At 39.7% G+C, this 15,207-nt stretch overlaps 1 protein-coding gene across 3 annotated transcripts in view; it reads left to right on the forward strand.

Moving 5' to 3' along the window:
• cltcl1 (clathrin, heavy chain-like 1) overlaps positions 1 to 15,207 on the forward strand; it is a 60,831-nt gene that overhangs the window by 12,913 nt on the left and 32,711 nt on the right. For all 3 annotated transcript variants that reach the window (XM_080208067.1, XM_080208068.1, XM_080208069.1), the window contains exons 2-6: positions 6,314 to 6,521; positions 11,248 to 11,516; positions 13,168 to 13,329; positions 13,608 to 13,721; positions 14,839 to 15,012. In XM_080208067.1, the coding sequence (XP_080064193.1) occupies positions 6,314 to 6,521; positions 11,248 to 11,516; positions 13,168 to 13,329; positions 13,608 to 13,721; positions 14,839 to 15,012 (927 nt within the window). The remainder of the gene's footprint in view (positions 1 to 6,313; positions 6,522 to 11,247; positions 11,517 to 13,167; positions 13,330 to 13,607; positions 13,722 to 14,838; positions 15,013 to 15,207) is intronic.

A 15,207-nucleotide genomic window follows, 5' to 3' on the forward strand; every position in this document is an offset into this window, starting at 1 on the left:
TGGGCTAAGCGCTGCACAACTTTGCCATATTGTGCCAATGTAAGCATAATATAATTGTCTCCAGGTTTGGTGAAAGAGCTGAATTGCACTGACATAATTCAGTTGCTAAATAAACATTTTGTTTCTTAACGCATAAATTTAAGGGCTGCATGTGAATTACAAATTTTCATGAGAATCTGAGTTTGGTTCTTTCAGTTCTCTAACTTTTGCCCATAATAACAGCAGACTTGAATGAGCTATTTTAGAACGTACTGAATAACAACTCTGGAATTTGTCCTAAAGACTGGGAAATAGTACAGGATGACAAGAATTTGCATGAAAACATCTTTTATGCAATGCTGGCTGTGACTAACTGAAGAGACTGATCTTGAAGAATGGTCATAAATTTAATGCAAACAGAAAATGATCCAAATAGACAAACAATTCTTGTTGTAACTGGCAATTTCCTAAACTTAACTTTAAAAAGGCATTGGCAGGTCTTTGCAGGATTTGCAGTCAAGTCCTGCTTTAGTTGCTGGATCTCTTCCCAGCAGTAGGAGATCAACAAGCAATATTCTTGCATTTGGGATTTGATTAGAGGTGGCAGGAAAGAGGCTGATCCAAAGGGTTTGATTTGAACCAAAGTTTTCTAGCTGAAAAGTTCATAATGAGTGCAAACATTTTTACACTTTCCTCACTGTGCTTTGTGCATTATTTTAGTGTTTTAAAAGCAAATTGTAGTATTTTTAAACAGTTTTTAGCTTACCTCTTGTGTCTTTGAACAGAGAGATGTGATGGTAAGACTAGAGAAATGTACTAATTGGTGTGATTTCTGCTCAAGTCCAATCAAGCAGTTTCACTAAATTTGTGTGCTTTGTCCTGCCTATCTCTAAAAATGAGACATTTGTGCCTCTAGTTAATGTGAAAATCTGGAGAATAAATAGTTAACCTTTCAGGTCAGTAGCCTGTCAGAACTAGATGCTGCTTAACCTGAGTATTTTTCAATGTTTTCTGTTTATACTTGATGTGTTATTGGAATTGTGGATTTGTTTTATCAACAGCTGGTCTTCAGGTTTGGTTTGCAACTTATCATTCCTACTTGAAAGTGGTTACTGATCACCTGTGAATTTTAAAATTATTGCAAGTGCAGATGCTAATTGTCCCATCTGTGGAGTATAAAATTCAGATGGACCACTTAGGCTAACTGGTCTGTGATGGCTCAATGTTCCATCCTGCTAATAACACTATTAGTATATCCTTCTATACCCTTACCCATGTACTTACCTGGCTTCTTTGTTTCTATGGTATTTGTCTCAATTACTGTTTATAATATGTCATTAAGAATGATAACCCTCAGTCTTGTCATGTAATTATCACCCTATATTTGGACTCCATATCTAATCTAAAGTAATTGTGTACATTTGCTCCCTTTTGAGCAAGGCTGCTGTGTTTTGCTGATTTCACAAGCAAATGAAAGGAATTTTTAGAATTTTATCCATAAAGCCAGTTTTCTGAGTCTGGCCATAGTGGAGTTCCACTAGAAGCCCAATTATGCCAAGAATGTTTATAAAACTGAATTTGACTTGGTTTTAAACTAGGAGATCTTAGACTTGAGATCATTGTGACCCTTCAAAGCAATGTCTTGAAGCTTGAATGCTTGTCTGGCTGACTCAGTACTGTGCAATTTGAATTGGTTGCCTTGTTCTAATTTATGTATAAGCCTGTTACTGTAATCTTGCATCCAATCAAGATTAGCCTCTTTTAGAAAGATGTCAATTTGCTTCAAAGCAGGACTGAAGAGGTGCTGCACTGTCTGGAAATACTCTTTCAAATGAGATGTTAAACTGAGGCTGTTTCTGGGCACTTAGTGCCATAGAATCCTTTATATCCACCATTTTGAAGTGGAGATCTGGTGTTGGACTGGGGTAAACATAGTAAGAAGGCTCAACATCAGGTTAAAATCCAACAGGCTTATTTGGGAGCAAAAGCCTAGTGGCTTTGCTACTAGCTAAACCTGTTGGACTTTAACCTGGTGATGAGAGACTTCTTAATGCTTTTTGAAGAACAGGGGAGTTGTCTAACCAGTGTCTAATCTCTCCCTAAAATAAACCAGAAACCTAATCTGGTTACTGTCACAACATTACCACATGTTTGTGGGACTTGCTGTTTTCAGATTTTGGTTGCAGTATTCATATCAATTAAACTAATTTGCCTGTAAATGTGCTCTGGCATATCCTGACATGAAATATGTACACCTGCTTTTTTGCTATTATGCACTGCCAGCCCATTAGACTTTCCTGTGCTTGCGAGCCATAACTTCATAGTTTTCTCCAACTAGAAATGGGGAACTGCTGATCTTTTTCAGTAGATTGATTGATTATAGTAAGTGTATTGTAACAACTATTCCATAACCTACAACAAGCAGGCTAACTAGCTCCAATGGCAAAGCTATATTAATGAAAGGAACGTTAACATGTGAACACAGTTTACTAGGTTACATTTTGTATTGGAGAAGTACTAGGCTCATGTCCAGTGGCAAGCAAGGCTACAATATTCATTCACCCATGTGGGTATCTTTGTAGAAATTGAAAATGGGGTCAATTGCTTTTGCAATCATTAATCTTGACCAGGTACAAATAGTTCCATTTTTATACACATTTAACCCCACTGGTACTAGACATGCCACTGTACTCAATTTTGCAGAAGAATAGGTCACTTTACACTTTAAAATCTCTCCCTAAAATGACAATTTGATTGCAGGAGAAATTCTGACATGGGTTTTCTTTAATTTACTTACAGGATGTGTCACTGGCTAGTCCAGCATTTATTGTCCTTGAGAAAATGGCAGCTACCTTGAACTGTTGCCCCGTAGCACAGTTAGAAGGGAGTTACAGGATTTTTGAATCAGTAATTGAGTGGTTATACATTTCTAACTCCAGTGTAAGTGATATGGGGGAACTTCCAGGTAGTGATGTTCCCACACACGATCTGCTCCTTCTAGACAGTAGTGGTCATGAGTTTGGAAAGTGCTGCTTAAGGAACCTTGGGTTCCTGCTGTGTATCTTGCAGATGGGACTCACCACTACCAGTGCCTCTGGAAGATCAGATGTTTGGAAAGGGTTGCAGTCAAGTGGGCTGCTTTGTCCTGGATGGTGTCAAGTGGAGTTTGCACATTCTCCCCATGCCTGTATGGATTTCCTGTGGGTGCTCAGATTTCCTCCCACAGCCTGAAGATGGGTTACATTGTACAGAAGCACCAGGTTTATGTCCAGTTCAGGTAGATTGGCCATGGTAAATTGTCCCTTGGTGTCAGACTGGCAAGGTTATGGAGATACAGTTCAAAGCAGCCAGATCATTTTTTGGCAAGCCATTTAACTGCAGTCTCTATTCCCATACTTCCTTCCCTTACAAGCTGAGTTCTTAGCTAAGAGGCTATGGAGGTTAGGACCTGGGTGGTATTGTAATTAGTGCAGACTTAATGGGCTAAATGGCCCTGTAGGATTTTGATTCTGGAGTGTTGGAGCTCTACTCATCCAGGTGAGTGGAGAATATTCCATCATAATCTTGTGCTTTGCAGGTGGTGGACAGGCTTTGGGGAGTCAGGAGGTGAGTTACTCAGAATTCCTAGCCTTTGACTTGCTCCTGTAGCTAGTTTTTATATGGCTGGTTAGTGGGGAATTTGGTAAATGTGACTAAATATCAAGATGCAATGGTTATCCTGGTTGGAAATGATTGACAGTTGATGGCATGAATGTTACTTGCCATTTCAGTCAGGCCTGATTATTGTCCAGGCCTCTTGCTGCATTTGGACATGGACTGAGCATTGTGCGGTATTCTGCAAACATTCCTGCTTACAACATTATGGTAATTAAAGCAGCTGAAGATGGTTGACCCTTAGGCACTATCCTGAGAACTCCTGAAGTGATGTCCTAAGCTGAAATGTTTGACCGCTAATCAACTTTGCTAGGTGTGACTGCAAATAGTGGAGGAATGCCATAATTGGTCAAATTCTGCCTTAATGTCAAAAACAGCTGCTCAACTCACCTGGAGCTTACACTTGTGCACATCTGCACCAATGTTGTCAGGACCCACAGCCTTTGCAGCGCCATCGACTCATTCTTTGAGTAATGAATCAAACTAGGGCCTCTAGTAGAAGTTGAGGTGAATCGCATCTTCTGGCTGAAGATTGTTGCAAATGCTTCAACCTTGTCATTTGCACTGCTGTCTCCTCCAGTGAGTTGTTTAATTGTGCATGGCTGGATCTGGTAGCACTGATTTGATCTGATTGTTGTGAATTGCTTAGCTCTGCTTCTCCTGTCCTATTATTTCAGGTTGACATATTTTAGGTATGCCTGGTGTTGCTCCTTGCATGCCCTCTACACTCTTGATGAGATGCTGGGCCATGAGGTTACAGATTGTGGTTGAATACAGTTCTGTTGCTGATGGTTGTCTCGTGGATGCTCAGTCTTGTAGTGTTCAAAGTTCATCCCATTTAACTCCCTGGTAGTGCCACACGAGGGTATCCTTGTGAAGATGGGACAGTGGTAATACCACTGGACAGATGCTGTTGCTTAACTAATCTGAAGCAGCTCTGCCAATTTTGGCACAAGCCCAGGTCTTTGTAAGGAAGACTCTGCAGGGTTAGAGACACATCTGGGAAAATAGATCCTTAAATGACAGCACAAGTGAAGAAGAAAGCATGTATGTTTGTTCTCATCAGCTGAGGCAGTGAGTAGAAGAGCTGACAAATTGTTCATCATGAAATGTTGATTAGCCCACATTTGGTATACTGTGTCCAGTTCTGTCAGAAGGGCCTGGTTGCTTTGGAGGGAGTACAGAAAGTTTATCAAGATGTTGCCTGGTATGGAGGGTATTACATGAGATTTAAAAACTAGAATTGTTCTCCCCTGGAAAGATGGAGGCTGAGGGGTATTCTAAATTTATAAAATTGAGGGGCATAGATAAGGTCAGCTGTTGGCCGCTTTGAGCTGAAGGGCCTGTTTGTGTACTGTACTATTCTTTGACAGGGCTAAGTTTGTTTCTAGTCCCTTGGTTATCTGGTTTCATTCACTGTTTTCTTTGTAGCAGTTTCTTTGAAATAGTACCATAAGATTTTTTTAGTTTAAGTTTAATTTTTGATATTTCTCCCATCAGTATAGCATAGCCCTAATTTAATAAATTCTGAACCAAGAAAAACATTTTAACCAAAGCAGCATGGAGGCCTTGTGTGCAGTCCATTTGGAGATAAAGAAGCTGTTTAAACACACTTGGGAAGGATGGTACTGTAGAAAATGCAGCGTACTGACTACCACAATTGTCCTATTAAGCAAATACTTCTGCAATTGTACTGCACTTTATCTGCAGCACTACTGATATTAATAGTGTCCTTTTTTCAAATTTATTAGCCAGATTGTGGTACTGCTTACTGTTTTGCAAAGCTTCCTCAGCTTGGAAAGATGTTGGCAATATAGAAACTATTTAAGCAGGTTAATCAGAATTACTAGAAGTTGTTTTAATGTAATAAAGCTTTGCCAATTCCTCAAAGTATAACTATTGACCCAAGGGGGCAGTTTGTCTTGCGTACTAAAATGTTAAGTTCTGAACTGCTTTTGTGATTCTATATACTAGATCTTGTGTATTTTTGAAGTGGAAAAATGTCAACTTTTCAGGAGTGACAATGAGTGAACTTTTCTATGCAGATCCAACTTAATTTTAGGATGTCCTAGTTGTGATTTGCTAAATTGGCAAAGTTAAGCCTAGGCATAGATTATTTTACATTGGGCTTTAAGAAGGTTCTGTTGGTTTTTTAGCAGATATTGATGATCCATAGGAACATAATTGCATTCAAATAGTCAATTCTGGTCAGTAGCTTACACTTTTTCTTGTTTGGGTGTGTTGGTGAAAGAACCAGAAATCTGAAACTAAAGTATGACTAATAAAGATACTAATCTGACCACAGGAACTCCTTATCTTGTAAGGAAAGGAAGTATGGGAATAGAGACTGCAGTTAAATGGCTTGCAAAAGATGATCTGCCTGCTTTGAACTGTTTCTGCAGTAGTGTTCTCGTGTAAGGTGTCTTTTAGCAAAAACATCTCCAGTTCTAGTTTCAATAGCTTTGTTTGAACTACCAGCTTGCATTTGCAGTACTAAACATCCTGGTTTACCTAGTTGCCTAATTCCATTTCTCGTGGACCAAATGAATGACTCCTCACTACATGGATGACATTTTAAAACATGAATTCATTCTAACTTCTAAACTGGACTCACAGCTCACATACTAGTTTGTGTAACTTTTCCATTTGTCATGGATTCAATTCTATTTTTTCTCTTCAGCTTCAAAACCAAGGGGTGAATCCTGCCAACATTGGGTTCAGTACCCTTACCATGGAATCGGACAAGTTCATTTGCATCAGGGAGAAGGTGGGAGAACAGGCACAAGTGGTGGTGATAGACCTGAATGACCCAACAAACCCAATTCGGCGTCCAATATCTGCTGACAGTGTTATCATGAACCCAGCAAGTAAAGTGATTGCTCTGAAAGGTATGTCTCCAAGTACAACAACCTTGAAGTGGCACAGCCTTGCAACCACAAATATTAACTTTTATTGGCATAAACACAATTATTGCTGCTTGCACACTTTTTTGTTACTGATTATATACTTTCCTTCCTGCATTCTTGTCTCCATTCAGATGGTGAGTTCTTTCTGTGTTCTGTGGTAGTTCTGTCTCTGTAGTAAGTGGGTCTTTTCATTATGAGCAAACCACATCAATTTAATGTTTGCACTTTATTCATAGCAAGTTATTAACCAATGTTTCTAACCAGATTGTTGGCAGGGGAGTCTAACCCTCAAACCTTGTCACCTTCCAAGATGTTTTAGACTTTAAGACTACCTGACTTCCATGAGTAATGTTTGGCTAATTGACTAATACCCACACTGCATTTGTCTACTTGGTGATCACTTGCTTAAACTGAGTAGAATAGTCCCTTTTTTCTCTCTTGACTGCACTCTGGTACCTAGACCATTTTAACAATGAATGCACAACTTAATTTTAAGCCCTTTGATCAGATGTTGAACATAAACTATTGAATTTGAAAGAGGGGTAGTGGTGAAACCTGATCTGACAACTTCATCCTTTTGCACCTAGCTATTTAAATAGTGATATTCATAATGTTAACAATTTGTGTGAAAGTCAGCCAGTAATATAAAGATGTCCAGAAATTCTTTACTGTTAATATTTTTCCCTTTTTAAATGAGCATCTGCATCTGGGAAATTCTAGAACAAATGAAAAGTAGGGCTATGGTAGATTAATAAAACTGATATTTTGCATCGATTCACTAAGGGCACAAGCTAGATCTCAGATATAGCTGTAAATCAGTGGGAGGGAGGAACTCAAAATCACAATCACTGGGGAATGACATGAGCAAATTCAGCCTGTCGGCTGATAAATCCCCTGGTCTGGATGGACTTCACCCTAAGGCAGCAGTCTCCAAACTCCTCCAATCTGGATGCAGCTGGCTATGGGCTGTAGTGTGGAGATCCCTGCCCTAACTTGAAAGAAGTGACTAATGTAATAGTTGATGCTTTGTTCTAATTTTCCAAGATTCTTAGACTGGAAAGTAGCAAATGTAACTTAGTCAAAAAGACCAAGACCAATTAGCCTAACATCTATGGACAAATGTTAGAAGCCCTCATGGGGCACTTATTCAAGGCAGTTGGGCAGAGCCAATGTTTTTGGGAAAAGATGTTTAACTGTTGTAGTTCTCTTCAAGGAGTCATGTGCTGTGGATAAAAGATGTATTTGGATTTCCAGAAGACTTTTAAGGTGCATATCAGCAATTTTTGTATTAAAAAAAATCTTGCAGTTCATGCTGTAAGGGTAACTGGCATGAATTGAAGATTGGCCAACAGGAAACAGTTGGCCAAAGTGAGTCAACGCTGGGGACTCAGTTGTACAAGGCATTGGTGTCTTATCTGGAAGTAAAATACTATATGCAGTATTGGTCTCCTTGAAGGGAAGATGTAAGCAGTTTCAGAAGGCATTTGAGGCTATTATACCAGGCTTAGAGGTTAGATTTCTATCCACGAGTTTGAGGTAACTTGGTTGAAACATCTGAGGATCCTGAGGGGTATTGACAGAATGGATGTGGGGAGGATGTTTCCTCTTGTCAGAATGTAGAACCAGGGGTAAAAATGAGTTGTTCATTAAGACATGGAAAATTTTTGAGGGTTTAGTCTTTGGAATTGTTTCCACTGTCTTAGTCTTTTACTATTTTAAGTAGATCTAAGATTCTTTCCAAAGAAAGGAGTGAAAGGTTCAGGGGTAGGCAGGAATGTAGGGTTGAAATTACAATCAGATAAGCATGATCTCATTGGTGGAGCAGAATTAGTGAAATGAGTGGTCTATTCATGCCCCTAGTGCCTAAAGATGGTGTTCTGATCAAGACAACCAATATAATGTTTCATTTTTGTTATAAGGTTACATTCTCTCTCTGTAGTAGTTACTGTGAAAATCCCCTAGTTGTCACACTCTGGTACCTATTTGGGTACACTAAGGGACAATTTTAGCACAGCCAATTCACCACCTACATCTTCATCTTTGGACAGAGGAAGGAAAGTGGAGCAAACCCACACGGGCATGGGGAGAACATGCACAGTGACCCAAGCTGGGAATTAAATCTGGGTCCCTAGCACTAAGGTGGCAGTATTAACCATGCCATCATGCTGCCCAGTGCTTGCCATCTTTAGAATCATTAGACCTCAAGTTGACCATTGGCCTATGTTCCTGCTGGCCTGTATCTTAGTCAAAAGATTCCTGCTAGCTTTTGGTTTGTGGTCAGGTTACACTATTCAAATCTTAGTTTTTATTTTCATAAAGCAGTTGGATTTAAGTTATGTACTTTTTCCTCTTAAATTTGTGACCATCTCATTTAAGCAGTGGTACACAGTTGCTGGAGTCAGTATCTGAATACACTTCCATTTTGTGCTAGTTGAAAATTTCACCATGCAGGGTGATGGAAGCAGTTTCACTCCTTTTTTCTGAATTCATTAATTGAGGTTAGTTATAGCACTAGCATTTACAATGTGGCAAGATCCACCTGGTGTTGGGGCTAATAGATTTAGTGAGTGCTGACAGTGAGGTGTAAGTCTGACACAGTACCAAAATAGTTCTCATGTCAGATCATTTTCCATTTTCATGCAGTTGTACTGATTAGATTACAAACTAGAAGCTAAATCACTTGCAGAATTATACATTTAAACAATTGAACCAGGAATAATAGCATTTGATTTGCAATTTTATTAATATGAAGCTGCTGATGTATTAAATGGTGCCTTAATGTACTAAATATCCCAAGGCACTTTGCAGGAGTATTGGCAAAGAATTTAATACCAAATTGCAAATGACCCATGACTTGGCTAAAGGTGAAAAGGAGGAAGAGGTGTGCATGGGGAGGGAATTTGGAGCTTGGGGCCTTACCAAGTGAAGGCATAGCCACTAGTGGAATGATCACACTTTGAAGGCCTAAAGGCCAGAATTGAACAGCAGATATCAGCAATGCTGTGTGAACATGCACTCAAGTAACCTGATTTTAGCAACATACTTGATTTACTAATGAAGTGACTGCTGTTTAACAAGTTTGTTTTGGTATGGAAAGACGTTTAAGAGATGCCTGTGCTTCTAAAACAGCATTTTGAAGCGTCTTCCCTAAATCCAGAATCCATGTTGGAGGGCTGGACCTGGGCTAATTAAAACTTAACCAGCAGAAAGATCACAACATGGAATGTGGTTTTTTGGCATGCTTCAGTGTTTAAAATTCCTGAACTTATTGCTAGCTTAGCTGAATCTTGTCTGGATTGCACTGACTATCAATATTGCTGATGTAATCAAACTTGCCAGTGGCAGGATGCTAGTCATCTTGCAGTATAAATTGTTGTTTTCTACCTCAGTGGGACTAGGAGCTTTTCTTGGCAAACAGCTTCACCCAAGCCAATGTGTACAGTAAATGACAAAGCACTTTATTTGTTTAAAATGCTGAGTGGTTTGGCTAAATGAAGTACTTGTAACACAAATTATGGGTGTTTCAAAAAACTTATTCAACAATTTGCAATGTTTTGATAGTTGTGGTTTGCTGTCTGAAATGACCTGTTAATCTATGCATGTTCTGTGCTGTGCTTTCTGCTCTAAGTCTTTGAGTCGTGAAGATGAGCCTTTGCAAAAAAGCTTGTTTCTCTTCTGGAGTGGCTCATTTAGTAGTATCCAGAATTGGAGTTTGCCTGAATTAACAACATTTCATTGTACTGTTGCTCAGATGTTGTATTGTAAAAGGTTGTGTAGGATTTATTGGCATGCAGTTTTTGATCAGATTGGTGACTCTGCTGTTGTATATGTTTTGCTGACAGCTGAATTATTTAAATTGCAGTGATCAGGCAAACACAGTGGAGGTGTGCATTCTCTCTCAATCCCTAAATGAAGGTGACCTACAGCTACCCCATGTCTGCTGTTGACCTAACTGCTGGTTTAAAAAGTAACCACCATTCTTTGACTTCTAAACAGAAATTCAAAAGATGCTTTAGCTAATGTACAAAACTGTGGTGCAGCATGCAATGGCCTGGTTCTAAGTGCATCAGTTTCTTTACAGAGCTGCTTGTCATCAACCTTCAGTCAGAAGTAATTTGTAATTAGTAGACTGGTGGATTTCTGCAATTTAAAATGACCAACTGTATGAAACATGCAGTTATGTAATGTAGACTTGAGATTGAATGAATGGTGTTTTATAGTCTAGACTATCGGACTTTAGCAAAGCTACAGTGAGGGACGCCAGTAGATCTAATGTGGCACAGTTCCTTTTGGGTTATGTGAAAATCTTCACAGTAAATATGACTACACATGAAATGAAGTGCTGGAGGAGAAACATGTGGCTGTGTTCCTTAACTATTTAATAAATCTTGCATAAATTTTCTACTTTGTAGAAGTAGCTTAGGACTGCACTCATGTTTTTTGTTTTGCTTGAGGTAGTGTCTATTCATGCTGACCCCTTGTACTGCAAACTATGTACGCAGTTTGAAAATTGTCATTGCTGGTCTACACAGATCAAGTTACCAATGACCAAGGATTTGGTGCTTGGGCTAGTTCATTACTGCTTAATGTTCAAACTTGCACACTCCAGTACTGATTTTCCCAAGAACTCAACCACACATGGTATTTGTAATGTGATCATACTTCATACACAACTTTTCCAAATGGTCTAATTTTTTTCTCGTATTAGCTGGAAAAACCTTACAGATATTTAACATTGAAATGAAGAGCAAAGTGAAAGCACATAATATGGTTGAAGAAGTGACATTCTGGAAATGGATCTCTTTGAACACTGTTGCCCTAGTAACTGAAACTGCAGTATTCCATTGGAGCATGGAAGGTGACTCTCAACCACAGAAGATGTTTGATAGACACGCCAGCTTGGCAGGCTGTCAGATTATTAACTACAGGACAGACCTTCAGCAGAAGTGGCTGCTTCTAATTGGAATTTCTGCACAGGTAGGTTGCTGTAAGCTTTTTTAAAGCCGTATATCTTGGCTCTTGTGACTTTTAATTTCTTCCACTCCCCTAAGTATTCATTACAACAGTTGCAGCTTTTGAGTCTTGTACATTCCAACTCCAGTGATGTATCTAGGCTACTGCACTGTTGCCAGACTTAATGATCTGTGGTACTAAATGGTGTCCTGGCCAGTTCTTCCCTCAATCAGGAATGTTTGGTTGTTACTATGAGACTTGGGCAGCCATTTTCTTATTGACTAAATTTGAAATAATTCCTGCCTATAAAGCACTGAGTGATAAACTTTGCATGGTGGTGGGGCTAAGTAGCAGTTTCACTAATCATGGAGAATTTTGCTTAGATGTGTCCAGTTACTTCCCCCTGTACTGTTCTTCCCCTTCCTCCAAGCAAAAAAGGCAGAACATGGTTTTTGCGCTGATCTAAAAATGCTTTGAGCTGGATCGGTCTCCCTGTTAGCTGCTCTGACACCCATCAACACTGAATCTGTGCAATCCTTGACATTTATGCTTGCTGTCCATCTATGAGAAGTGCAGTACTCCCAAGTTTGTCTAGTGTCTCCATCCACAGCATGGTTTTCTAGTGTGGACCTCCTGCTGAGTAAAGGTGTATGAACCATCACCTTGATTCTCTTTTGGTCCAATAAGGAGACAAACCCTAAAAGCTGCAATTGCAAGAATCTTGTGTCCAGCCTGGTTACAAAATGTTCTATGGAACAATTATAGGGAGGTGAGGCCTGACTGAGATAAAACATTGCATCCTAAGTTCAACTTTGTTCCTTTTTGTGTATATGCTTATTAAAACACCATTTGGCTAAAGCTGCCTAAAAACAGAATTAACAGATTGCAAAGTTGGGCACAAGAGATCAAGTTAATAATTGTGCTCAATAGTGATTTTTGTTTTAAGCTACACCATCTTTTGGCCACTCAAATTGTATCTGTACTTAAGGCAAAAGCAATAGGTCATCAACTTAATCTGTGCATAGGGATTCCTAATCTCCAGTTAATCAAGTTCAAGCATTCCTCCACTGAATTTCCCAAGTGAAACAGCAGTTGGGCAAGGAGTTCATAACCATGAAGCACAAATTGCACATAAGCTGTGCTCTTAGTAACTGGTACTACCTGGAAATCAGTCTTCAATTTGCAGATATCAGCTCATGAACACCCAAGTCGTCATTTGAGAAGTGCACTTTTTTCCACTTTCCAAGCCAAAGACCTGGGATTTAAGAGATTGCCCATACCCAATTGTTTCAAAATAATTGGGCTGCAGTTTGCCCAGGCTCACTTTCACATGGGAGTTCCTACAACCAGTGGACAAATTATCATTGAAGATGGGTATGAATAAGGTTCTGTGACGAAGTGTATAGCTTGGCTATCAAGTAGGAAATACATGCAAAATGACTGCTGATCTGGAAACAATACGTGCTCCACATTTTAACCAGTCAAGAGCCAGATTGGAACACATCCACAATAGTCTGTTAGCTGTTCTGGGCAAGAAATTCAGCCATTCAGTTTGGTAATCAGGTGTGGGTTGTAGGTAAATGCACTTTCTGCCTTGCTGAGGGATGATGTGAATAGTGCCAGCAGCTGACCATGCCTGACTAACTGCTCCTTTCAACTGTCTTTCTCATTTTAGCAAAACCGAGTAGTTGGTGCAATGCAGTTGTACTCTGTAGACAGAAAAGTATCTCAACCGATTGAGGGGCATGCAGCAGCCTTTGCCGAATTCAAGTTGGAAGAGAATCCTGCACCATCAAACCTCTTCTGTTTTGCAGTCCGCAGTCAGGCTGGAGGGAAGGTAAGCTGCAAAGTCTGCTTAATGGAGACATTCTGGTGGCAGTTCAAACTTTCATTTTTAGTGTTGAAGTTTAATTCTACAAGTCCATAATACCTCAAGAATTGACCTGAGTAAGCTACTGTAGAAAACAGCATTACTGCAAGATCATATCATGAGTAACTTATGCAATATGATGCGTCACTTCCCAGATAATCAACCTGGGAATTGGTTATTACTGTCTTTTGTAGCTAAAATGAATGCTCTGGCTTTCTGAAACTGACTTGTAAAATATCTTGCAGTTGCATATTATAGAAGTAGGTCAACCAGCTGCTGGGAACCAACCATTCACAAAGAGAGCAGTGGATGTGTTTTTCCCTCCTGAGGCCCAAACTGATTTTCCAGTAGCAATGCAGGTAAGTAACTTTATTTAAACTTTGAGGTTAGCTGCTGCATATTGCACACTATTAGAGCAAATTGTATGCTGCCTTATGAATTCTACTGATGCAATTTTGCTTTCCTTGGGGCAGCAGTAGTTAGCACTGCTGCCTCAGCACCAGGGACCCAAGTTCTATTACTGGCTTGGGTCACAGTCTACGCATTCTCCCAGTGTGTGTGGGTTTCCTCCACAGTCCAAAAGACATGCTGGTTAGGTTCATTGGCTGCGCTATAATAAAAACAAAGAATAAGAGTAGCTGTTTACTAACTCTCTCATGATAGAGCTAGTGTAAGGTGAGCAAGTTCAGCACATACCTTCTGCCAGAAGACTGCATTTGATTAAATTAGTCAATGCTGGAAGCTGAAACAAAACAATGCTGGAAAATCTCAGCGGGTCTGAAAACAAAGGCAACTTGTTGTCATACTCAATGTTGGCTCTATTCTCAGATGTTATCAGACCTGAGATTTTCCAGCATTTTTGTTACTGCATTCTAACTAGTGTAAGTATCCTCTTAATTACACACTACACACAGCTTTGAAGATGGGTGTGAACAATCTGTTCACAAAAGGAATTGATGTGACCAAGTAAAAGTAAGATTACCTCTCTGCTCCTACCCCCCCCCCCCCCTGCCTGCAGTATACTATACAGTATCCCTGGTTGAGGTCAGGCCCTTGAGCCATTGTACATTTTGTAATGGAGTGGCACAACAAGTCATGGTTAATGCATAAAAACACTAAGACAGCACCAATCTGACTTGGAGAACTGCACAAGTGAAGGATTTTTGAGGAGAACCTATGGTACAGCAGCAAGCATTTCTACAGTTCACAGCCCTCTGCTTTGAATCAATCTAGTGCACTAGTCTGCTATAGTGACCACTTGGCAAAACCTGACTGAAGCCTTGGGTGCAGTTGCTAATAACAGGTGAGGACAGTCATGTCCCAGGACTCTAGTCTCATCTTAGAGGGCCATATCCACCCATCCTAGTGCTTGACATATCCTTGTATTTGGTATCCCTAGAGGTGAACACATTCACTTCTATCTGTAATGCAATGGAATTTAATTCTGAATGATTGGAATGTTTTTCCTTTTTGTAGATTGGAACAAAATATGGGGTTATATATCTCATCACCAAATATGGTTACATTCACTTGTATGATTTGGAGTCTGGCGCTTGTATCTACATGAACCGTATTAGTGCTGAGACCATTTTTGTGACTGCTCCCCATGAACCTACGTCTGGTATTATTGGAGTCAATAAAAAAGGCCAGGTATGTTATCTGCTGAAGGCTTTCACATTTCTCAATCGGGTAGCTGATAAGTATCCTTTTGAGTTAACAAGCTGTTCCTGTATAATGTTTGGCTTGAAGGGCATAGCATTAAATGCTTGTAATAGTGTCCCTGAACCACAAACTGGATGTGATGAGACAAGTCAAAGTCCAGAAACTCATTTCCACACTTTCCTT

Source organism: Carcharhinus amblyrhynchos, chromosome 20, assembly GCF_965287045.1.
Source record: "Carcharhinus amblyrhynchos chromosome 20, sCarAmb.v2.hapA, whole genome shotgun sequence".
NCBI classification, from domain to species: domain Eukaryota; kingdom Metazoa; phylum Chordata; class Chondrichthyes; order Carcharhiniformes; family Carcharhinidae; genus Carcharhinus; species Carcharhinus amblyrhynchos.